At 43.5% G+C, this 24,919-nt stretch overlaps 1 protein-coding gene across 8 annotated transcripts in view; it reads left to right on the plus strand.

Annotated features, from left to right (window-relative positions):
- The window catches only part of ZNF827 (zinc finger protein 827), a 169,061-nt gene that overhangs the window by 60,103 nt on the left and 84,039 nt on the right, over positions 1-24,919 (plus strand). For all 8 annotated transcript variants that reach the window (XM_079772249.1, XM_079772250.1, XM_079772254.1 and 5 more), the window contains exons 5-6: positions 3,038-3,271; positions 24,586-24,825. In XM_079772249.1, coding sequence (XP_079628375.1) covers positions 3,038-3,271; positions 24,586-24,825 — 474 coding nt within the window. The remainder of the gene's footprint in view (positions 1-3,037; positions 3,272-24,585; positions 24,826-24,919) is intronic.

A 24,919-nucleotide genomic window follows, 5' to 3' on the forward strand; every position in this document is an offset into this window, starting at 1 on the left:
TGCTGAATATCGTTCTCCCCCTCAAGTGTTACGTAGCATGTAGAAGCTCCTTATACCTTCAGAGCCTCAGCATAATGGCTGTGTCCTCTCTAGAACTGGGATTTACTTCCAGGACCTCAGTAGTTTCTTATCTTCCCTAGCTTCACCTTAGAGTTTTAAAAAGTTTTAAAATAAAAGATATAGCACTTTTAAAAATACCTAACCATTCACTTTATATTATTCCTTCCCAAAGAATCAAAGTCACAGACTTAATAGACCATACACCGTTTAATTGCTCTGTCGTGACTAACTGGCATGCTCTTGGGAAAGGATTTTATGGAAGAAAGGCTTAGGGCAAGAGAAGCTTTAGGAGGTGGTTAGCAAAACCCCCAGGCAGTGGTTGAAAGGGAGAAATGCGCTAAATAAACAAAGTCTTCTCAGGAGCTGCCTTCCTGGTTGAGGTTGGGAATACATACTTGTTGCAGATTGCTCTAGAGACTGGACTTTGTTCCCTTTGGTTCAGATTCTGATGGCATTGTCCTCAAATGGCTGCATTTTAGGCACTTTCCTTGATGTCTGGACTCCCCTCTTAGTAAAGCCAGAGTATAAGTGATCACTCAAAGACACCTCAGTAAGTGCCGTGGTGTAGGCAGCAAAGCTTTTACTTTATAACTAAGGCTTTATGCCCAAAAGAATGATCAGTTCCGGGAAAGCACCTCTAATTGCCTTTGGTGGAATATTTTGAGATTCTTAACTTTTGTTTACCACAAGGAATAGTGGAGTGCCATCTGATGTCACTAATTTGTGGCCAGTGTATTTTACTCATTCAACAAATATTTATAATGAGCACCTACTACGTTCCAGGCACTGTTCTAGGCACTCAAGATCCATCAGCGTTAAAACAAAGATCATTGCCTTCATGAAGAACAAACCACAAAAGAGTAACATAATAAATAAGAAAACTATATTTTATGTGATCAGTCTGTTTGTGCTACCATAGCAAAATACCACTGAGTGATGGAAACGGTAGAAATTTATGTTTCACAGTTCTGAAGGCTGAAGGTCCAAGATCAAGGTTCTGGCCAGTTTGGTTCCTTCTTGAGGCCTCTCTCTCTCTTTGGCTTGAAGTTGGCCACCTTCTCATTTTGTCCTCACATTTGTCTCTCTTCTTATAAGGGCACCAGTCATATTGGATTAGGGTCCTACCCTAATGGCCTCATTTAACTTTAAGTACCTCCCTATCTCCAAATTCAGTCACAATGGGGTTTAGGGTTTTAACATATGGATTTGGGGGAGGGGGACACAATTCAATCTTAAATAGTATGTTATGAGATGATAAATACAGAGTGTCCCCAAAAATGTATACACACCTTAACAGCTGATAGCTCAATTTTGAAAATGAAATGTATTTTAATAAACACTGCCTTTATAATTATTCAGAGTGTGTGCATGCATTTTGGGGACACCCTATATTTTAGGGAGAAAAGGAAGATTAAAGTAGAGTAAGAGAGACTGGGAGTACTGGGGAGGGGTTGCAATTTTGAACAGGGTAGACTTCATTGAGAAGGTGGTATTTTATCCAAGACCTGGAGGTCAGGTTACATTAGTGTTGTTATAACACAGGGAACAGAGGTGGAGGAGTGGTGTGATGGAGGTTGGTCAGGGACACCAGATGGGCAGCCCATGGACTGGGTTCGAGTGCTAGCTCTTCCTCTTTCTGGTAGCAAAACTTCCAAATATCATGTTGGGCCTCTGGGCTCCAGTTTCCAAATATGCTGGTATGAACTTGTGATTCCAGAATATATATTCTTAGAGGGGCATGGGTAGAAAGAAATACTTTTTTTGTGTCTGTGTATTGACTGGGGCAGATGGTGGGCAAGGGGTAATAGGTATTTGCTTTGGGGATGTATTTTTTTTCTTCCTTTTATTTGTTTAGCAGGAGTGGGCTTAAGGCTCATTCTGTTAGGTGTTACTAAGAAGTCTATATCAGGATGAGATCTTCTTTCTCAAAAGACAGACACACCCAATATAACCAACCTAAAAGTCCCACCACATGGCCTTTTAACGGGAAGCAGGATGCCTGTGAACGTTGCAAGTGGTAGTAGAGGATGCTTGCCTTCCTTCTTGGTCTTTCCTGAGTGGTATGTAGCTTAGTGGTATGCTGTAACCAAGCCACAGAATCCATCCCATAATAGGCCAGTTAGCTCTGCCCTGACCGCACACCCCACACCAACCAACCATGCTAAAAAGGAACCATGGAAAAAGGACATAAGTGGAAACACTGGTGAAATCTGAATAAAATCTGGAGTTTAGATCATAGCAATGTGAATTTCTCAGTTCTGACAAACGCATCGTGGTTAGGTCAGATGTTAACATCGGGAATGCTGGGTGAAGGATTATGTGGGAACTCTTCCAACCATCTTTACAACGTCTCTGCAAATCTGAAATTATTCCAAAATAAGTTTTCTTTAAAGAAATACCCATTGTGGACTCAGAGATGACTTGGGCTACAGACGTGGACCCCAAAAAACAATGCCAAGTGCACGTCCCACTGTTTGTGGGTCAGTGGTGTCGGCTTATAACAAAGTAAAAGCAGTATTTCTCTAGTCTGAGCTTTTCTTTCTGGCAAATTCTCCATCCTCACCTTACACTCCACCCCAGGTTTTCGCTGTGGGTGTTGCCTCTGACTCGTGTTTATATTCAATATTTTATGGCAGAATAACTGCCTGAAGGCATTATTCTCTAATGGGATTAGGTGGGGAGGGGGCAAATAGGCCAGGGAGGCAGCCACATAGACAGGAAAGAAGACCTTGAGGGAGACCAAAGAGAAAGGCACGTTTTCACATAGGATAGGTTCTAAGGATTCAGAAGCCCATGCGCTCATGGAGTGTATCGTATTTTTGTGCCCAGGGCGCAGCTGATTTTGGTTAGGTTGTGGTCCCTCCTGCTGTTAGCACAGTGTGATCGTGCATCCATACTTCATTAAGTTGGGGGCAGCTAAGAGGGGAGTGGCCTTTTATATCTGTGTATATATATAATCCCTTTCTTCTTTTGACAGCTGCAAATCAGAAGGAGCCCATGAATCTTAACTTTCAAGTGAAAGAGGAGCCCCAGGAAGAGGAGGCCCTCAGCGCCTCCTTGCCTCGGTCCAGCTATGTGTTCAGTCCGGAATCTGAAGTGTCAGCCCCAAGCATCTCTGAGGACACGCTGAAGGCCCAGGAAGGGAAGGGGAGTGGGCTAAGGCGGGACATGTCAGTCAAAGCAGCTTCTGAACTTCTCATGAAACTATCAGGTACTTGCTTTATTCTAAAATGCTCAAGTCTGTTCATTTCATTTGGGAGCCAACCGGGCGGCTTCCTGCATGGTTCATAATTAGCCTAATGGCAGCACTGTCACGTTATTTCGGTGAATTCAGGGGTGATGGATCACTTGCCTTAAATTCCTGTGTTGTATGTATGAGTTTGTTTTCGGATGTTCACTGTATATCTGCTCTATTAAATGCGACCTAAATATGACTGCACGTTGTTGGAAAACACTGCTGCTTTCTAAGATGCTGTAGGTCATAGTTTTAAATGGATTCTAGTGACAGTCAAAGCACTTCTGCTAATTGATCAGATTATCTACTTCTTTTCCAAGGACCCTGCATTTTTTTGTGTGTATTTATACTTTATATTCTTTAAGAACCATTGAAAATATTTTTCTTAACCTGATAAGTAGTTGAGATGGCACTTGACGTAATTATCCATAGAGTAGCCGTGAGATGTTAGAAATAGAACATTTCATAATGGGATATTGCAATAATTAATCTCAGTCCTTAAGATGAATGACTTTTTAAATTAGTATCTAAATGTAATCCCAGCCTATCAAATGTTGGCCAAACAGATTGTACTAGTAACTTGAAATTTATGTACCCAGCCACTTCTCTGCCCCATCCCCTTCGGACCAGGTAAACATTTAGTGTCTTTTAGATTCAAAGGTGTGACTTTCAGAACACGGAAAGAAAGGTTATATCAATAATAATACTTACCCAGTCATACCACATCCTTAGTTCACAACTGCTTAAAGATAACTCTCAGAAACAATATTCCAAATGCTAATATGAATCAAAAGTTGTTTTCAGTCTGTATCTTGCTGTGGTTGGAGGATGGAAGCAGGCTGTGCAGTTGGGGTCCTTCCCTGTGAAATTTCCCAAGTGAATCTGACTGTGTTTCTGGTTGACCAGTAGGTTGGAAGTTAAGAACTTAATAGTGATTTACTTCGAGTCATTGTATCAGAACAGTTGAAATTCCTGTATTTGCCAGTTGGAACTTCAGGGGAGCGTGCTTTATTATAGATAAAGTATAATACCACCATTACATCCTACTGTAGCTTCATTTTTCTAAACTTGGCAATGATATGGTAGCTTCCCCTATAAATGGGAGGTTTAGCAAGACTGTGCTGATTGGTGAAAGCTGAATGTTTAAAAACATGATATTCAAGCAAACATATTTCCATACAGTTGAACCCTCCCTTCAGTGTCAAAGGCCTGGTGACAGAGAGGAATCTGTTTGTTGTTTTTTTCAGTCAATTCAGAGAGGCCACCCGGCGCTCTGAGTCCTTCCCATATCATAGGCTTTCACATTGCAGGGACTTCAACTCTTCTACCAGTGACTCTTCCCCCTCCTGATGGTAAGAGTCTAGTGTATAATATTTCTGTTCCAGAGTTTGCTGTGCAGCCAGTATTGTGAGCAGAGAAAGCTGGGGTGGCACTGAAAGAGAATATACAAAAATGAGATTTCAAGGAAGATGTTTTTTCAGGAAAAGCATTTTATCTTAATCCTTTCAGATGATGAGCGTTGAGTCATGAAGTAGGAAATCATTTCCTAGTTAATGAGGTCCCTCAAATGGAATATGGCCATGCAGCCACGCACATTTGATGACATCTGTGGACAGAAGTGGCCTTTCTAAATGTTTATGTTGAGTTTTATTGAGTCCACGTGCTGTGGGTTAAACAATCATTGAGTGGATGATATGATTGCCTTTCCAAAGGGCATCTGCCCTACCTTGTGGTGTGGAAGTGGAAATGTGTTTGAAGACAAAGATAACTATTTTTTCCCCTGAAAAAATTTCCCAGCATTCTAAGTGCAAGAGATCTGGTTCAAAAAAAAAAAAAATGCACCCTGGTCCCTACGCTCCAGATGCTTATGTCTGTCTGGTCAGGAGAAAGCCAGGGCAGGGGAATGCTTCCAGTGGGTGACTGGCACCTGGAGCTCCGTGCTTCTACTCCCCAGTGCCCTGCAAAGGAAGGTCCAAGCTAGTCCTCAATATGGGCGTGTGACTTAAACACAAAGGCCATCATTCCGAAGCCGCAGGGCAAAGGAGACTCACCCTTGACTAGGTTTAAGGTGGACATGGGCATTTCTTAGCTCTCAGAAGGAGGAAGGTGTTAGGAAAATCCTGCTGCTCCGACTTTCCTCAGGTTGTAACTTTAACAATTTCAATGTTCGTGCCCTGAAAGACAACCAAATACAGGACTTGTCAGTGTCTTCAGACCCCCTTTTCCATGGCATGTCCTGTCCCTCTGTGGACAAGGGTAGTCATTCAGTCCCAAAGCATCTATGCAGGGGAGTCAGGGCTGCCCCGGGGGCACCTCCCATGAGACCCCAGGCCTTACTGCCGGCATCCTGTCAGGCGGGGGAAACCCTTCTGGTCAGGAGGAGTCAGGGGGGAAAAGGGCGGCCCGGTCATTGTCATACATGTTTTTCCTTCTTTCAGTTTGGACCCAAGGAACAGCTACAATGTAGAATGAAAGGATTTTTCCTGGAGATGGAAGCTGTGATCTGTGGTAGTTTAGGCCCTCTCAGTCTTTTCATGGAATTAATAAGAGGGACTTAGTCAATAATTTTGGCTGCTTCAATTCCCATTTTAATTTATGATAAAGCCTTAATGGATGTTGGGCCCGTGGCCCAGTCAAATATCATGTGAAACTTCCCTTATGTGGAGAAACCTCTGTAGTTATATTGTTTTCCAAATGGACATTTACATTTCATGGGGGAAAACACAGATGCTTAGAGACTAGACTACATTTTTCATTAGCTGCGTGTTTGGGGACATCTGAGTTTTCTTCCTTCCTGTGGCTCGAGTTCTATGTCAGCTGTTAATTGGGAAGTCAAGTGCCTGACAGCTGGGCCAGAGAAATTGATTACCATAAAGAAAGCAAGCCACTCCGGGGAAACCACTGGGCGCCTGCGACTACCTGTTGTTATCTGACAGGAGGCAGCCAAAACGATCACACTTTTCTGCTAAGCGTATAGTTGCCAAAGATAATTCCCAGAAGTCTTGACTTAAGGAGGCCAACATGCCGAAGTTCAATACAGAGGATAGATGACATTCGACAGACTAAGGGAATCAAGTCACACTATTAAACTCCGGTTTTGCGGTGTCTAGTGACCTTGCCAACTTACGGAACAGATGTGTTACCACAGATAGGACTTAACGCCGAAAAGGACACCAAATCCCATCTGCGTTGTCTCTGTTGTACTTGAAGAGATCAAGTCAGGCTCTCTTCTCCCTTTGGGGAGCCACGGGCTTACATGGGGATCTGTATATAAAATGTACCACGTATATGATTGTACCTGGAAGTAGCGGGTAACAGTGATTTAAAAATGTAATTCCACAAAAATAAGTAGCTGGAAAGCCAGAGTTATTCAGAAACATTATTGAAAAAACCAAACATTTAAATTTATCCAACATGGTAAGTAAAACTGCATATCCAGACCTTAATTTGAAATCTGTCTATTGGTTTTCTTATTTCTGTGTGCAAAAAAAGGACACCAAATGGACTTATATTCATTTCTGATTTATATTCATTTATCCCAGCCTAGTGTTGAGAGGAATAGAAATGATAATTGCCTCTAGTAGAAGAATTCGAGCGGACCCTGGATTTGAAATACATAGTGATGCAGAGTTCAGGGAATCAGCTAAATAAGCGCGGGCTTTCAGCTGTGAGGGATGTTGAAGCAGTTGAACTTGGGCAGGATGAAGTTTTCAGGTAAATATAATCTCTGAGTGAACTGAAGCAGAGAAGTACCTGAAGATTAACAGTTTTCATTAGGGCTCTTTTGGTTGTAAATAAGTAATCCTCTTCAGCCAGTTTAGGCAAGAAGGGAACTTAATAGAAGACGGAGGTTTGGGGTTATTTATGGAGCGAACCCAAGGGCAGGGACTCCGTTGTCCGCTGAAGCCGGGGGCCGGAGGACTGTATGGAACCCAGGAGGCCTCACCCTCCACATCATTTCTCCTTCTCTCTGCACATACAGATGGACTTTTTCTGTTACCCAACCACATGGTAGAAAGTGGTGAGCCAACAGCTTCTGAGTTCAAAAGAGCAACTAGCCAGACCGGCGTGGTTCAGTGATTGAGTGTCAACCTGTGTATGAACTAGGAGTTAAAAGGTTTAATTCCCGGTCAGGGCATATGCCCAGGTTGCAGGCTCGATCCCCAGTGAGGGGCATGCAGGAGGCAGCTGATCAATGATTCTTTCACATTCTTGATGTTTCTATCTCTCTCTCTCCCTCTCCCTTCCTCTCTGAAATATATATATATATATATATATATATATATATATATATATATATATATATATATATATGTTGTTTTTTTAAAGAGCAACTCGGCATGCATTTCTTAGCCCCAATTCCAAATTCCAGCAGATTGCCTCACTCTGATCGGGGCCCACCAGTGGACACTCCTGTATCTAGGGGTAAGGGCATGTTGGGTAGACATGGGTGCTATCATATAGGATCGAAACATCCTGGGTGGGCAAGAGTGAGGGTGGTGTGAGACCAGGAAGATAACCAATGAATATGAACCACAGACGGTGAGGAGCAGATTATGGTGATTGCTGGTATTTAAATGTTAAATGTAAATGTGTCTTGGCCTTTGGGTGATGTTTCCTTTCTGGTCGACTCTCAGAGAAGACCTGCCCAGCCAGCCCCAGCTCTGTGTGTCTGAGGCGGTGCTTCTCCAAGGACAGTCCACAGACCAGCAGCATCGGCACAGGTTGGGAAGCACAGCCAAGTGTTAGAAATGCACATTCCTGGGCCCTACTCTGCACCTGGCTGACCCCCTGTGGTTTTTACAAGCCCTACCAGTGATTCTGACAGCTAAGTCTCCAGACGCACCGAGCTGAGGCAGTGGTTAACTAGAGAAAAAAGTTTGTCCATCTGCAAAGACTGCCTTAGGTTGAAGCTGACAGAGAGGAAATCTCTATTGAATGTACATTTTACTTTTTAAAAAGAACCATTTCTCTTGAGTGGAGATCTTTCTTAATTTATTATGAAATAATGGTACCTGGGAACCTTTCTTAGAAGGGCACATGTACCTAATAAGTTAGGAGAGTGTTGATTATGAGCTTCAGATAATATTACTGTTTTCAGTGTTTTTTGCTGTTAAGTTAACATGGTTATTCCTGGGCAAGGCTGGCATTCTTTTAGGAGGAAGAAGCTTCCCCCCACCCCTGACAAATCAAAGACCATGTCGGGGACACTTCTATTCTAAAGAATTCCTCAAGAGAAATTAGAGATTTTAACTAAATGATTTCTCAGGGCAAAAATTATTCCACTGTTCCATTTGGTATGTCTCCTTTGGAAATTTGTAATCTATCAAACTTTATAACCAGTAGGACTTCAATAATAATCTACAAGGATGGAAAATAGCTGTTTCAGTTTTATATTAATGTCATCTCACATTTGCCTCCAAACTCATGTCATTTAATTACATGAAACGAACACGGAGGCCTACCTGTATCTAGTTCCTTGTGATTCTGCCTCCTTATGTACAGCTGAAAGCAAAGCTCACGCCTAAAATGAGCAGGTGACATATTAGCAAAGATATGTGAAAGAGTTAAAGAGCAATTTAGAACCATCAGTAGAAAAGTATTTAGTTTATTTGTTTTATTAATATTGTCTATTTATCACACTGTCAAGTACATGGTACTGAAGCAGTTGAGAGTTTAAGATTGTCAACCTGGCATAGTCTAATCCAGTGGTCGGCAGACTCATTAGTCAACAGAGCCAAATATCAACAGTACAACGATTGAAATTTCTTTTGAGAGCCGAAAACCGACTTCTGCGCATGGGCCACGAAGTTTCAATCACACTGTACGTGAGTGCCCGCTCGTGGTATTTTGTGGAAGAGCCACACTCAAGGGGCCCAAGAGTCGCATGTGGCTTGCGAGCTGCAGTTTGCCGACCACGGGTCTAATCAGTCTGAAATTGAAAAATACTTCATTTTATTTAAATTTTTTTTGAGCACCTGGAGAAATTTATTGAACCCAGTACTCTACTTTTCTAAGAATTTATATATTTTAGATTGTTATGCTTTAGAGGGAACTTCTAGACTGATTGTTAACCACAAGCACCTTCTCATTTTAAAAAACATCTTTATTGAGATATAATTTGCATCACAAATTTATTCATTTAAAATATACAATTAAATGGTTTTTAGTATATTCACAGAGTTGTGCAATCATCACCACATCTTATTACAGAATATTTTCATCACCCCAGGAAGAAACTCCATACCCATTAGCAGTCATTTCTTGCCCCCCTACCCCGCAACCAGGCCTAGGCAACCACTAATCTACTCTCTATCTCAATAGATTTGTCTATTCTGCACATTTCATAGAAGTTAAATCATATAATATGTGGTCTTTTGTAGCTGGCTTCTTTCACTTAGCATAATGTTTTCAAGATTCATCTATGTTGTAACATGTATCAATACTTCATTCCTTTATATGGCTGGATAATATTCTATTGGATATGATAGCAATGGCTACAACAAGAATATATATAAATATATATATATATTATATATATATATAAAATATTAATTTTATACATGGTATCAAATGGATTTAACACATTTTTTTCATTGATTCATTCGCTGATGAACAAAATTTGGGCTGTTGCCCAACTTTTGCTACTGTGAACATTTGTCAAGTATTTTTGTGGACATATGTTTCATTTTTCTTGGGTAAATAGCTAAGAGTGGAATTGCTGGGTCAAATGGTAATTCTATGTTTAACATTTTGAGGAACTGCCAAGCTGTTTCCCAAAGCAGCTGCACCGTTTTATATCCCCACCAACCATGTAAGAGTTCCAGTTTTTTTCATATTCTTGCCAAAACTTGTTATTGTCTGTCTTTTTTATTATAGCCATCATACTGGGTGTGAACTGGTATTTCTTTGTGGTTTTGATTGCGTTTGCCTGATGATTAGTGATGTGGAGCATATTTGCATGTGCTCATTGGCCATTTGTATATCTTCTTTGGAGAAATGTTTATTCAAGTCCTTTTCCCACTTTTTTATGGAGTTGTCTTTTTATTCTTGAGTTGTAAAAATTCCTTATGTATTCCAGATATCAGTTCCTTATCAGATATATGACTTGCAATTTTTTTCCATTCTGCTGATTTTCTTTTCACTTGTTTGATGGCACTATTTGCAGCAAAAACAAACAAACAAACAAAAACACACAAACATTGCAATTTTTTCCCATTCTGCTGATTTTCTTTTCACTTGTTTGGTGGCACTATTTGCAGCAAAAACAAACAAAAAAAAACATACAAACATTGCAATTTTTATATAATTCAATTTATCTATCTTATTTTGTTGCTTGTGATAATTATGGAATTACTGATTTTCCATAATTCCAAAAATTAGGTAAAAATGGAGACTTGTTTAATATTAAACTAAAAGCCCATCTTTACTTCTATTAGCAAGTATTTAATTTTCATATATAAACACTACAAAGCCTAATTTATTGAATGAGTAGCTCCATAGTAGAGTTAACCCTTCGATATATAAATTTGCTGCAACGTTTTGTGCTTCAGCTGATGGCAGAGAATGTTTGCATGCCAGTTTTCTCAAATGACTTATGATGAATGTGACCAGCAATGGGCTTACAACTAATTGGCCAGATGACTTTCCTCATTGCCATGTGTATCCTCAGCAGCTCCCAGGATATGTGGGAAAGTTCAATCTAAGTAAGGAATTAGATTCTTTTTTTAGCACTTAAAAACTCAGTGAGAGCGGAAGATGTTTGGGGTGCAAAAACTGTACCTTATACAAACAAGGAATCAATCACTTTAACAAGATAAAAATGTGACGTTTATATATCCAGAGAATTCTTTTCTTGAAGGTCTAGACCCCGTTAAGCTCAGAGGATACACAGCGTGTTATTCACCTGCCCGTTTCAGCAGCTGGAGTCCGAAATAGCCGATGCAGCTCTGAAGGGCCGTTCTTTTCCCAGAAAGAGGAGGGGACTTGCTCTCACAGGCTCTCCTTTCCCCCCACAAATGAGCTACCCTCACCCTTTGACTAGGAAGCAAGCACCCTCTGTTTGTTTTGTAACCTCACACACAGCTTGCCGGTCCTCAAACCCACACACCTGCGTGGCGGTGGTTGCTTCCCCTCTTCTTGTGGGAGCTGGGCTGGCCAGTGACCCTAGGGCCAGTGACCCTGCATGCTTCACCCCGCAGAGCCCTCTACCCTCAGGCCACCCTTTTGCTTTCCTGACCCAGCTTCCTCCGCCTCCCACACGGAGGCTGGGACTCAGAAAGGCTAGACTCAAAGGGCTCTTGTTTTTTTATCATCTCCCTGTTGCATAGCTGCGTATGTTAATACAGCCACGAACATCTGTACTGGCTTGTGTTCCCAGGGACACGCCCCTTCATTAGAGATTCCTTTTCTGTTTGGCTGGACCAGGGAGGGAGGGGATTGAGCACAGTTGTAAGGTTGAGGGTAGGGGGTGCAGGGTGGAGTAGGGTGTGGTGGGGCGGGGGGGAGTTGCAGATCCTTCTTTAGAATATTGAGCACAAGAGGAATGACATCTAGGAAATGTGTTTGCAGTGGGGATGGTGTGCCCCCCTCCGGTTATTTCTGCGTGGCTTTCTGTTTTCTGGTATACATGACGACAGGTGTTATCTTATTTACAAGATAAACTGTGGCACTAGCAGAGAGGCCATTCGTAAATACTATTGGATGGTTAAAACTCTAAGAAGAAGCTTTATTTTCTGAGGGATCCAATTGCCGTGTGGATGCAAAAATTTGAGTAACCAGTCAGACATCCTATTCCATTCTTCACTCAGAGGATAAATTTCCCTGCCGGGTAGAAGCTGTATACCTTATCCATGCATTCAAATCGTCTTCACCACTCTAGCCTTTTATGGTTCTCGCCCGCCTTTTCGGCTATAATGTTACCACAGTTATGGCCTTGTAGGGGAGCGCACAACTATTCTATTTCTCAGCGAGAGATCTAAAACATTTTCATTCCATAGTGGTTTTTCTTCTTAATTAACCTTTCACCTTTCACTTACTCATGTCAAAGAAAGGGAACATTTGCATGTATAATTAACCCCCATGGATCCTGTGCCCACCTGGGTACCAGCTGGTATCGCAGACCTACCTCTGGAGAGGGGACTCCTCTCCCACGGCCAGGTAGCCCGTTTGCTATGGCCACGTCCCCTCGGAGAGTGTGAGCACCTGGGAATGACAGGGCCGTTCGTTTTCGTTGGGCAGGGGAGTGTCCAAAAATGGCACACTTTCATATTTCTCCCTGTGGCTTCTGTTGTTCTTATAGGAAGACACAGGATTGGAAAGTGGTATTTCTTCTTTATCAGAGCGGCAGGACCTGTGGCATTCTTTCTGAAGGGACCTTGGTCTTCCCTCCCAATAATTCTTCTGTCTTCTCCACCCACATATAGCTTCCCCATGTTTAAACCATCCTGAGTTTGTGCTGGGAGTTGATTGACTTACCATTTCCTAAATAGGGGATAGCAGCTGGATTCACAACTTTCCCTGGTTTTCCATGGTTTGCCACATGCTTGTATCATTTACATCCTCCACTGGAGAAATAGGGGTGGTGGTTGGCTATACATGGCCCCGCCACGTTTTATCTTAGGTCTGAAATTAGGTGATGGGGACACCGGTGTAAAGAACAAATTACAAACATGTTTGCTTACTTCCTGCTACCACCATCCTTATCCCCATAAACACTTAACCTTTTGCACTCGGATGTTGAATGTGACTCGACACAGTTAGCATCGGTAGCAGGAATCGAGAAAAAAGCAAGCGAGTGCAAAGGGTTAAATATATACATACACTTCCCTATTGTCACACCCAGAAATTCTGTTTTGGAGCCGGGACATTCATGTGGACAGGCTTCCTGCAGGCTTCCTGGGGTCCACATACATGTCGCCCAATGTACACTTAATGCCCTGTAGTAGAGAAGGGGAGAGACCGCCAGCAGAGCTGAAGGGTTCATGAGGACCAACCGTGAAGTTACAGTGATTTGGGGGACTAACTCTGAAAGCGGAATCCTCACCCCTCGCTGTGTCTTCGAATATTGACGGGAACCTTTGCGTGGAATTCATCCATGCTTATTTAACCAACATATTGGTGGTATGTAGACAATACTTGTCCTTTCTTCTGTCTTTTTTTTAACGAGCTGTAGGGACTGAAGAAGAAAACCGGGGACTAGGAGGATAGTTTAACCAAGACAGATGGTTATCTCCTTTCCATTACTGGTGCTAAAGAAAACCTTTTGCACCTTGTTTGTCCCATCCAAGTACTGTTGAGAACGTTTTCTCCTGAAACACTGTTCACATTAGAAAGCTTATTTTGTCGGACTCTGTCTCGCTTTCTCGGAGGCACCCACAGCCTACAGTAGTCATCCTGTGTGACGGTGAGTGTGCAAGTGTGAGGGCCTGGTTCTCGGTTGAGGGCTGGTGACCTCTCCCTCTGTTTTTTTTGCTCTTTACCACCTGCTCTAGAGAGGACACAGGAACAGAGAGAGGAAGGGGAATTAAAATGAGTCACTTACCATACTTGTAAGTAGCTTTGATTGTAAAAAAAAAAAAAAAGTTTGGAAAAGAAGGCTGAAACCCAGCCAAAATACTGTGTGAAGACTTCATGTACTCCATGTCTCCAAGAATCATGAGGTGAAATTAAGAGCCAGAGAGATCATTTTCCACCATCGGATGGTCCCACCCTCAGTCCAGGGGTTCCCACAGGCATGGTACTAGGGATGGGGCCCTATCACAGGCAAAGGCTCATTCATCATGGGCTATTAGGCTATCATACTTTTGCCTTGATTTCTGGCAAAAGTGTGCAAAGATTTGTTGAGGTTTAAGTGAACCCTATACTTTAACTTTCCTTTACTTCTCTTTCTGTCTTTCCATTTATTTTCTATGATCTTCATTTTCTTTTTTTCTTTTTTTTTTTTCTTACGCATTCATTCAACAAATATTTATAGAGCTCCTATTGTTTTCCAAGCCCCATTTTGAGCACCAGGGATACGAAGGCAAACAGCACCGTGTCCTTTGCTGCATGGAGCCTGCATTCTCCTCCCATCCCATCTATTGGAACCCACTTCTCCCTCTTATTAGTGCCTGGGTCCTGGTCTCTGTTGTTCAGGCATGTTCTGCTCTCTGCCCCATGCTTACCGGCCCTTCCCTGCCTGCTAGAAACATCGACCAATGGAGGCTATGTAGTCAGGATGTCTCAACAGAGATACATACCCTTGTGACATGACTCAGTAAGATTTAGCACCGCCTAAGAAAAGTACTTTAAACTTGTCTGCATATACTAAAGCCCTTTAACCACCTGTTAGTGGAAAATACTTTAAAAGTTTTGTAAACCTCTCAATAATGAAATAAAACTCTTTGCTTGCTCCTTCTTCTCTTTAGGCATTAAGGACCCCCTCTGTCCTTTTCTCCCCTCTTTGTGCAAAAGACACTTGACAAGAGATGGACCCTGCTTTTTGGTAATTTTTTTATGTCAGCAGGAATTCTATTGAATCTTTCAGGAATTTTGTTTAAAACCGACATGCGCACCCCTCCTTAGCATTCAAGTTCATGGAAAGATAGAAGAAGGCTTATTAATCATAACAAATGAGGTGAACAGGGCTTAGGTTTATTAAATGGCAAAGGATAATGATGTTAAATAGCTTTAAGGTTAGATCAGATACTTTAATTGACCCTATTTCTTTTTTTAAAAATGTGAGACAGGAAAAGTATATTCTGGACATTAGATGAAAAATAGGTTAATTTTTTAAAAATGAGATCATTTGGAATGTTACCAAATGGCAGACATACAGTTTAAATGCACCTCTTTAGCTAATTTCCAGTGAAATCATCAAATGAAAAGAAAACAAGATGATTGGGAGAGGTTTGACATTAACACCGGGACTCAGAGTTCAACGGCTAATGCCTGAGCCCCTCCACCTGACGGCTGGTTGCAGAAGCTGATCTCCCAGGACCCCCAATACTCTTGATTGTCGTTTGGAAAGAAGTGAAAGGGACAACAGTGAAATGTAATGGAGACCTTCTGACTTGTGATTATTTGAGAGACCTTCCTTTGTGTCACAGGCACTTCCCACGTAGCTTCACGCTAGGCAGTATCTTACCCAGAATCAAGTCCAAAACCTGTGCTGCAACCTTGGGCCGGTTTTGTGGCCAGTCTGAAAACATTAGCAAAGGCCCGGGTGTCTCAGCCAAGGACCCGTGGCATCGCTTGCTGGAATAGGGGATGCGAATGAAGACTGACTTAAAAATCGACAGATGAAGAAAGCATCTAGTACTTCGCGCTGATGGATAATATGTCCCTTGGACCCCTGAAAGAGAACTTCCAGATCTCACTAACTCTATTGCCTTTAAAGTTCAAGTTCCATTTTTAGGGCATATTTGTTCTTTGCAAATTCAGAACAATTAGTGAAATGGAACACCTGGGGCTGCTCATTGTGTGCTTTTAAGAACTTGATTCTAAGTTGACCCCCTGCTTACTTCTGTCTGATTGTGGATTCTAGCATGCATAGCTGATTCTTCAATGTTTGTTATTTCTCCTTCTTAAGTAACCAGGTAGTATACTGATAATAGAAGGCAAACGCTGGTTAATTAATAATTTTGGTGATCCAATTCAAAAGGTCAAGTCTGATAAAGTATCTTATAATTGTTTCAGGAATCAGAAAAGTGGTGTGTGTGTGTGTGTGTGTGTGTGTGTGTGTGTGTGTGTGTGGTGTTTGTGGGAAGGGTCATACAAAAAAACCTAGCCTCATCATTTTAACAGAATCCTCCTAATGTTTAGATTACTGTGAAGACTGGTTTTACTACCTGGAAAGATGATTTAATTTACCAGTAATTAAATGATTGTTTAATGCATTATTTAATTTTGTGCTAATTTGTGTTTGTCTTTCTTTTAGACATTGAATTGGTCTCGTGGTTTGCTCAGTTCTGGGTAAATGTGGTGTGTGTGCATGTGTGTGTGTGTTGTGCATTGGAGGTCATTATTGGGCTCTTCTGTTGAAGAATACTATTTTTTTCTTTTTAATTCAGTTCCGTATCCCACACCATTAGCACCCCTGCCCACTGTGCCTATTATCCTGCAGACCATGTGTTTTGTCCACTCCAGGGAATTAATCTCCCACTCCACTGTCCCAAGAAGAGGGGGCTGGAAAATGCTGTTCTCGAAGGTTCTCGGGTATTAGAAGAACCAGAGAAAAGTCTGCCTCACCACTGGTTCCTCCCATGGAGAAAGTTTCCTCACTTTCTCCCCAGGAACAGATGACCAATATGTCTATTAGGGAAAGACCCACAGGTTGAGAACCGCTAGCAGGGTCGCCTAAGACCCATCAGAAAACACAGATATTTACATTACAATTCATAACAGTAGCAAAATTATAGTTATGAAGTAACAACAAAAATAATTTTATGGTTGGGGGTCACCACAACATGAGGAACTGTATTAAAGGGTCGCGGCATTAGGAAGGTTGAGAACCACTGTTCTAGAGGCTGTTTGAAGCTTCTCATTATTGTAAAACACGTCTAGTTCAGGACTGTGACAGTGAGCAGTCTAGAGAGAGAGAGGCCACTTATTACTGTCTGTCTCAGTGGCATTGCTGGTGCTTTGTCCTGTAGCATGTGTGAGTGTCTGTGGCGGACTGGGGACCAGGAGAGGGAGCATAGCATTGCACGCCTGCTGCCAGCAATGCTTCCGGTGACTAACGTGCACTAAGCATATCGCATGTGCCAGGCCCTGTGCAGTGTTGGGGATGAAAGGTGAATACGCATCTAGCTCTCCCGGAGAGCTCCGTCCAGAGGGAAACGAACCCATAAATGATCATTGCAGTGACCACAGTATGCAAGGTCAGTACAATGTGGAGGTTAGAGAGCAGGGAGAGCGCCGGTCAGGAGAGATAAAGGAATGCTGTTCACAGAGGGACATCGAAAGAGTTTTGGAATCTGAATAGAATATTTAAGAAGGAAAAAAGGTGAGCAACTGCATGGCACATCCAGGCAAGTGGGAATTTTCAGGCCTGGGGGAGCGTGAAGGCACGTGGAAGAGTGCTGAGAGCAGCGCAGGGACACCCTGGGGCTGGGCTGCTGTGGGACAGAAACTAAGGGGAGGCATATGGTAGGGGGACCGCAACCCAAGGGGGGAATGGAGCGGTGCTGGGGGTCGGGGAAGGCGGGAAGCAGGAGGCTCCTGTGGGGGTGCCTGTAAACCTCTCCCCTTTTCTCTGGGCTGCCATGGCACACACCATGATGGACCTCTTTTCTCCACCTCTTTTCCTCGCTCCTTTTCTTCCTCCTCCTCTCTAAGAGTAAAGGTAACACTTCCACCTGCCCACGTGCTCTTCACTGGCTGACTCCACCCAGTCCCCGGATTCAGAGGACCCCTGCTCGGTGTGTCGCTGCGGAGTCTCCTGCTGCCCGCGAGCCATCAGGAAGCCCACTTCCTGCAGGAATCATAAACACTTCGCCAAAACAGAACTGAAAATTTCCCTTTGTCTTTTCCCCCAACCCAACTTTTTGTATTCCTACTCCTATTAGTACCATCTTCCAAATCTCAAGGCTTCAAAGTCATAGAATTATTTTTTTCCATCCCACTACCCTCTATGCAGGCCGTGTACAAAGTTTCTTCATAATTTCTCCCACACTGGTCCCTTCATTCTCCCTTCAGATTCTCCGCCACCAATTCCTCCCCATTCAACCTCTGGACTGTCTCGTGCATTTTTCAGTCCTCACGACCATTGGTCAGGCCCTCATCATCTCCATGCTTGGATGAGACAATGTGCTTCCTCCATTCCTCCTGAAATGCACCCTGACCATGTCACACACACACACAAACACATGCACACACACACACCACCCCCTGTGCACACCTCCCCGATCAGGGCAGGCTGCTGGGCCCAGGACCTAAGAGCCCACATCTGCCCCTACCTACCTCTCCAATTTTATTTCTGTGGAATATAATCCGACACTCTTAGTTAAACAGTATGTCAAATGGAAGACTTGGCTTCGGCATCAAGGTTACAGCAGAAGAATATTTTTAAAAAAGAACTCGCCAGAGTTAGAAAATAGATGATGGGTGCAGAGGTTGGTAGAAAGGGAAATGGGAGACAGTGTTTAACGGGTAGAATTTCAACTGGGGACGACAAAACATTCTGGAGGTGGATGGTGGCGATGCCTGCACAACAATGGGATCTGCTTAATGCCATGGAATGCACACTTAGAAATGGTTATCCCGGCCAGCGTGGCTCAGTGGTTGAGCATCGACCTATGAACCAGGAGGTCACAGTTCAATTCCTAGTCAGGGCACATGCCTAGGTTTCGGGCTCGATCCCCAGTAGGACGGTGCAGGAAGCAACTGACCAATTATTCTTTCTCATTATTAATGCTTTTATCTCTCTATCCTTCTCCCTTCCTCTCTGAAATCAGTAAAAATATATATTTTTAAAATTAAAAATATTTAAAATGACAGATTTCATGTTATGTATCTTTTATCCCCCTCCCCATCCCCCACACAAACTCTTGAACCTCTTGTCCAAGTTGAGAGAATATAAAAGCAAGAGGTTATTGAAGTTTGGGGCAAGGGGGTTGTGGAGAGAACTGTGCTGCAATTCCCCCACTGCAGAAGAGAGGGGATGGATGCAGGGAACCAGCCGCTCACCCCAAATCTAGAGAGCGTGGCTTAAAGGACACATCTAGGCAGTCTGCCTTGTGCTGTCCTCAGTTGGGGAGCCTGGTGGATTGGTGCCCAGTGCCTGCCTGGGAAATCTAGACGGTGAGACACGGGGTGGCCAGCCGCTTTGGTGGCCGAGTGTGCTGCCTGGGGCCTGAGCTTGCCCTCTTTGTCTGCTCAAATAAAAGGCACTGTTTCCTGGGTCCCCGACAGAGACTAGATTCCCACAAGAGGGCTGGCATCGTGGGCACTGATTTAAATGCTGTCCAGTGGGGCTGCCGAGAGAATTGATGGTCCCTCAACCCAACAGGAGATGGGAGTGAACAGGTGTGTTCCTCGGGTCAGTGGAAGAAATGAATGACCCCGGCAAAAGGGTGTTCAGTCAGGTGAAGGGAAGTGCAGGGGAGAGACCGAAGATCTCCAGGACCCCATGCACATTCTAGAGCAGGGAGTGAAGTAAGGCCTTTCTCATCGCTCTCTTCTTCTCCTCCCTCCCCCTAGGCTTCTAGCCCTTCTCTGGGGTCTGCAAGGGCAGCTGGTATGTTGGGTAGAAGGCTCTGGGAGGGGGAAGCCCACCACACTCTCCCCTCCCCATGAAACAGGTAACCAGTAGACTCCTCCGGACGGCGGGAAGGACCGTCCTCAAAGGAAGGTTGAAGTGTGAATTATCACGTGGGATTCGGTCTTCTGGATTCTGAATCAAGACTGTTTTGCTGTTTAAAGGGGTTTTAAGGCTTTGTATCATCTAAGAAGTGTCAGGTATGGGCCTGCCTGAGCTTTCCCCCGGGGAGAGGGGAGGAACTCTTCCTACCAGGCAGGTTTAAAGAGACAATGAATGACAAAACGTAAGAGTTGCTGTTATGTTTACACCCTATGAGTCCTGCTTATTCAAGGTGCCAGTCCCACCTCTCAGTATGGGCCCCCCAGCCAAACCAGACAACGATATTCCCCGAACACCCCAGGAGGAGTGCAATTCCACCTCTGTGCTTTGGTTCACCGTCTTCCCTGACTCCTCTTCCCACACTGTATTTTTCAATGTTACTTCTTGCATTAGAGGGCTGTTTGTACTTGTCTGATCTTTCATTTGGTTTTAAACTGCTTGAGGGAAAGAACTATGTCTTATTTACCTCTGTGTCCCACGCATCATATATCATTGTATTTAGCACACGTAGACATTTGAAAAAGATTATAGAATGACCAAATGACTAGTGAGTGAAATAATACCGTTTGATGGCTGGTATGCATTATGCTTATGAAGCTAGAAAAGACAGAATTACTGCATTCTCATTGCCCCCTTTTTCCCCCATTGCCAAGCAGCGTTTGAAGAGGGTGTATCTGATTCACAGACCAACTTTTCCGATGCGGCCTACACACACAGTGTTCTAAACACATCTAAAGAGGACTTACCAGCTTTTTTATGGGCGTATATAATTTTTTTCGTGTTTTTTAAAATTTAGATAAATGACAAAATGTTCATATTTTTAATTGAAAAATTACAGAATACAAGTAAGCATTGCAATAAACAGTCACCTGCAAACCACCTCGCAGGCATAAACTACTGTTAACACGGTTTCTCATCTTTTTCCGTGTGCCAATTTCTTTCTTGGAATAACAGGATAGGTCACTTGGGGTAAAATTAATATCTGTCCTGTTATTTTAGGAAGAGATTCTAAAAACAAATTTATCATGTGCATGGAGAAGGAGGATGATGGAAAAGAATAAAACCCTGGATGTGTAGACCTGTCCCTGAGAGTGGGAGTCAGAGCTAAGTCAGTGAAATGATTCATTCAACCATTGTTATGTTCCAACACCCCCGGCTAAAGAGGGAGAGCTGGCCTGGGGACCAAGTGGCATCTATAGCAAACAACCTGCTCCTAAGTCAGCCTGCCTCCTGCATCCTAGGCCAGTCTGCCCCACACCTGGCTGTGATGGTGCTGAACACACCGGGAGCCAGAGCTACAACTTTAGAGAAAGGGGAGTGGGAGAGCGGGGAGAGCGGGGAAAGGTTATAAGGGGGATATGGTGATGAAAGGAGACTTGACTTGGGGTGGTGAACACACAACACAATATACAGAAGATGTATTATAGAATTGTACACCTGAAACTTATATAATTTTATTAACCATTGTCACCCCAATAAATTCAATGAAAAACAAAAACAATAAGCTACAACTCTTGAGGAGCTTTTTCTTCCTTCCTTAAAGCTCTGGATGTTGATTGAATTTGGGAGGAGGGGTTTGAAAACTAGAGTGTGGAAAAAACTTTACAGCAGTTGTCTTCAGTTGGGGTGATTTTGCTCCCCAGAGAACACTGGCAACGTCTGGAGTTATTTGTGGGGGTCACAAGTAGGGGGACAGTGACACTGGCATCTAGTGGGTGGAGACCAGGGTTGTCCATAAACATCCTACAGCGCATCGCACACCTCCCACAGCAAAGAAGTACCTGGCCCCCAATGTCAGCAGCGCTGAGGTGGAGAAACCCTGCTTAAAACAAGAAGGCGAGAAAACACTTGGCAGCAATGCCTAGAAGAGCAAGGACTATAAAAATATTTCTTGCATTACTTCTCACTTGCTCATGGAGATGTCAGTTTGAAAGCTCTTCTCCATGAGTTTCGAGTCCGTCGGTAGATTAAGAACGCTAAAGGATGTTATCAGTGGCCAGTGTTTTATGCATTTTTGAAAGGTCAAGGGTTGTCATAAGAAAGGGCAGAATGTACTTCATGGAAATTATACTTGAAATTATCCCAAGTAGCTTTTAAAAACGATTTCATTAAATTCAGTGGTGCAAATAGCCAAGTGGTTTTTAATCCAGGAGCAAAGCTGGGGAAAGGTGTGAGTGTGTGCATGTGTGTGTGTGTGTGTATGGTGGGGGTGGCGGTGGGGGGTTGGAGAGAATAATGGAGCTTTCTAGCTTTGCTCTGTATGCTATTGAGATTTATTTACTTTTTTACTAAATGAATCTCTTTGTAGTATTCCCTTGTGTTTGTCTTCGGGCTTGGGAGTGACTTGCAGGGTTCAGAGACATCATGATGTACCTGTGGCACTGACCCCACTGTTTATTTTCCGCATTAAAAATAAAAGCACTTCGAGGGAAGACAAAGAGGGAAACGCGTGTTGTGGTGCAGCGGTGGGTGACCCAACTGGAAGCCGAGATGCCTGTCAGGTCACCAGAACCAAAGAGGGCCGGGGGTGTGGTCGGTACTCGAGGGAGAATTAGGTGGACTGGAAGTACAGGCATGGGAGCTAAGCATGTAACTTGCAAAGCTTTGTATTCTTTTTTTAAAAGCGTGATTGAATCAGGAAATGTGGCTTCGCAGACAGACAGAGATAAAACAGCTTGGCAGAGTTAGGGGGAGGGGGAGGGGATCTAAATTAAGTATAACAGTTGCCTGCAGTTTAGTTGCTGACAAAAAACAAGTCGTTTTCCCTGAGAAGCATGTGTAATCTGTCAAAAGGGGGGGGGGGGGAGAACAATTAGCACCCTTCTTACATAAGAGCTTATTGATAGTACCATATGAATTTTAATCATTTAATTAAAAATGCTCCTCTGTCTTCTTTACTGCAAATCAATAAACTCTACATGTCCCTGACTTACACTTGTCTCATACTTAGCAAGGAAAGCATAGTTTTCTCTGACCACCCAGTGCACAGCAATGAGATTCCCCCTTCAGATCCCCCGGCTGTCCCATAGATCAACATCTGCTTTATATTTTTCCTATTGCTCTGTCTGTCTATCTATCCATTCATCCATCCATCACCAAACACCACAAACTTGGTAGCTTAAAACAACAGAAATGTATTCCCTCATGGCCTAGGGGCCAGAAGTTTGGATCTGAAAGCTCTAGGGGAGAATCTTTCCTTCCCTCTTCCTGGGTCTAGGGGCCCCAGGCAATCCTTGGCTTGTGGCTGCATAACTTCAGTCTCTGTCTCAGGGTCTCGGTGCTGCTTTCATAGAACACCACGGACCAGGTGGCTTGTAAACGACAGAGATTTATTTCTCCTCGTTTGGGAGGCTGGGAAGCCCAAGATCAAAGAGTCCTAGTATTTGGTGTCTGTGAGGACCCTCTTCCTGGTTCATAGACAGGTGACTTTTTTAAAAAATATATATTTTATTGATTTTTTACAGAGAGGAAGGGAGAGGGACAGAGAGCTAGAAACATCGATGGGAGAGAAACATCGCTCAGCTGCCTCTTGCACACCCCCTACTGGGGATGTGCCCACAACCCAGGTACATGCCCTTGACCGGAATCGAACCTGGGACCCTTGAGTCCGCAGGCTGACGCTCTATCCACTTTTTACTATGTCCTCACACGGTGGAAGTGGCGAGGGAGCTCTCTGGGGTCTTCTTTGTAAGCGCACTAATCCCACTCATGAGGGCTTCACCCTTATGACCGAAACACCGCCACAGGCCCCGCCTTTAAATACCATCTCATTGGGGATGAGGTTTCAACATGTATATCTGGGCGGGGCACTGTGTCTGCTTTCACATGGCCTTTCCACTGTGTGTGTGTCTTGTCCACTTCTGTCTGTTATGAGGACACTTGTCATTGGATTTAGGGCCTACCGGATAATCCAGGATCATCTCATCTTGAGATCCTTAGCTTAATCACGCCTGCAAATACCTTTTTTCATAATAAGGTTACATTCACAGGTTCCTGGGGTTAGGACATAGATATATCTTTTGGGGAGGTCACCATGCAATTCACTACTCTGTCTATCTGTCTGTCTGAGTTCTTTTTGTTTTTTGTTTTCTGGAATGCTGAGTACACAGTAGTTACTGATAAATGCTGATTGATTTGAAATTTATTTGTGGCGGCCTTATTTTAAAGTGACCCATATTAATGGCTGGGCTAATTGCCTCACCTTGTTTCAAAGATATTCTGCCATTAGCTCGAAGGGACACCTGGACACAAAGGCACTCCAGCCTTGCAAAGGGAATGTGTGTTTCAGACTAGAGACCACACATCTAACAGTCACACGAAAGTAAGCGCAGTCCGTAAATTGAATCGTTATTATAACCTGTAAGAGTGCTGTTTTTCTAAGTGTTAATCCTTGGGCTGCAATTAACTTCCTAGGTGGTCTTGGGGATTACTACCTCCCAGCAAGGTGTAAACGTTTCAGTTGAATCAACTGAATTTATCCTTTATTAATTTGGGTGCCCTAGAAGAGAAAGAAAAAAAATAATCAGAACTTTAAAAATAGGGGGAGAGAGTCATTATATTAATATGCCAGCTCTAATTTTATGCATGGAAATTAAGTTTTAAAGCGAAGACAGATAGACACCATCCTCTCTGTATGTTCTGGAAACAGCATGGCCAAGAGGAAGGGACCCTGAGTTCTAGATCAGGAGACGTAAGCCTGGCTCTGCTGCTATTTGTGTGGCCCTGGGCAAGTCACTTAGTATTTCAGGCTTCAGTTGCCTACTTTTTCGGGAAACCCAATGGACTAAACTAGTAGTTTTCCCAACTACCGTCCAGTGTGCCACGGCATCCTCTTCTAAACTGCTGCTGAACTCCAGCCTCATTGTTCTCTCCAAGATCAGAAAACTGGTTTGGGTTCCAAATTAAGAAACGCTGGTGTTTTTGTTTCTCTTCATGCACCTGCTTGCAGCGGAAAGCTACAAGGAAAGCCAGGCTGTGAAGATTAAAGAGGAACCGATGGAGGTTGACATCCAGGACTCGCATGTCTCCATATCACCCAGCCGGAATGTTGGCTATAGCACTTTAATCGGGCGAGAGAAAACCGAACCCTTACAGAAGATGCCAGAGGGCAGGGTGCCCCCAGAGAGGAACCTCTTCAGTCAGGACATCTCTGTGAAGATGGCTTCCGAGCTCCTGTTTCAACTGTCAGGTATGTTTGCGTGCAGGAAAATGTCAGTAATTGGGAATAATTGTGAGGAAAGCCGCTCAAAGTAAAAAGACCCACGTGATAGGATTTGTTTTTA

Source organism: Cnephaeus nilssonii, assembly GCF_951640355.1.
Source record: "Cnephaeus nilssonii genome assembly, chromosome: 5".
Taxonomy (NCBI): Eukaryota; Metazoa; Chordata; class Mammalia; order Chiroptera; family Vespertilionidae; genus Cnephaeus; species Cnephaeus nilssonii.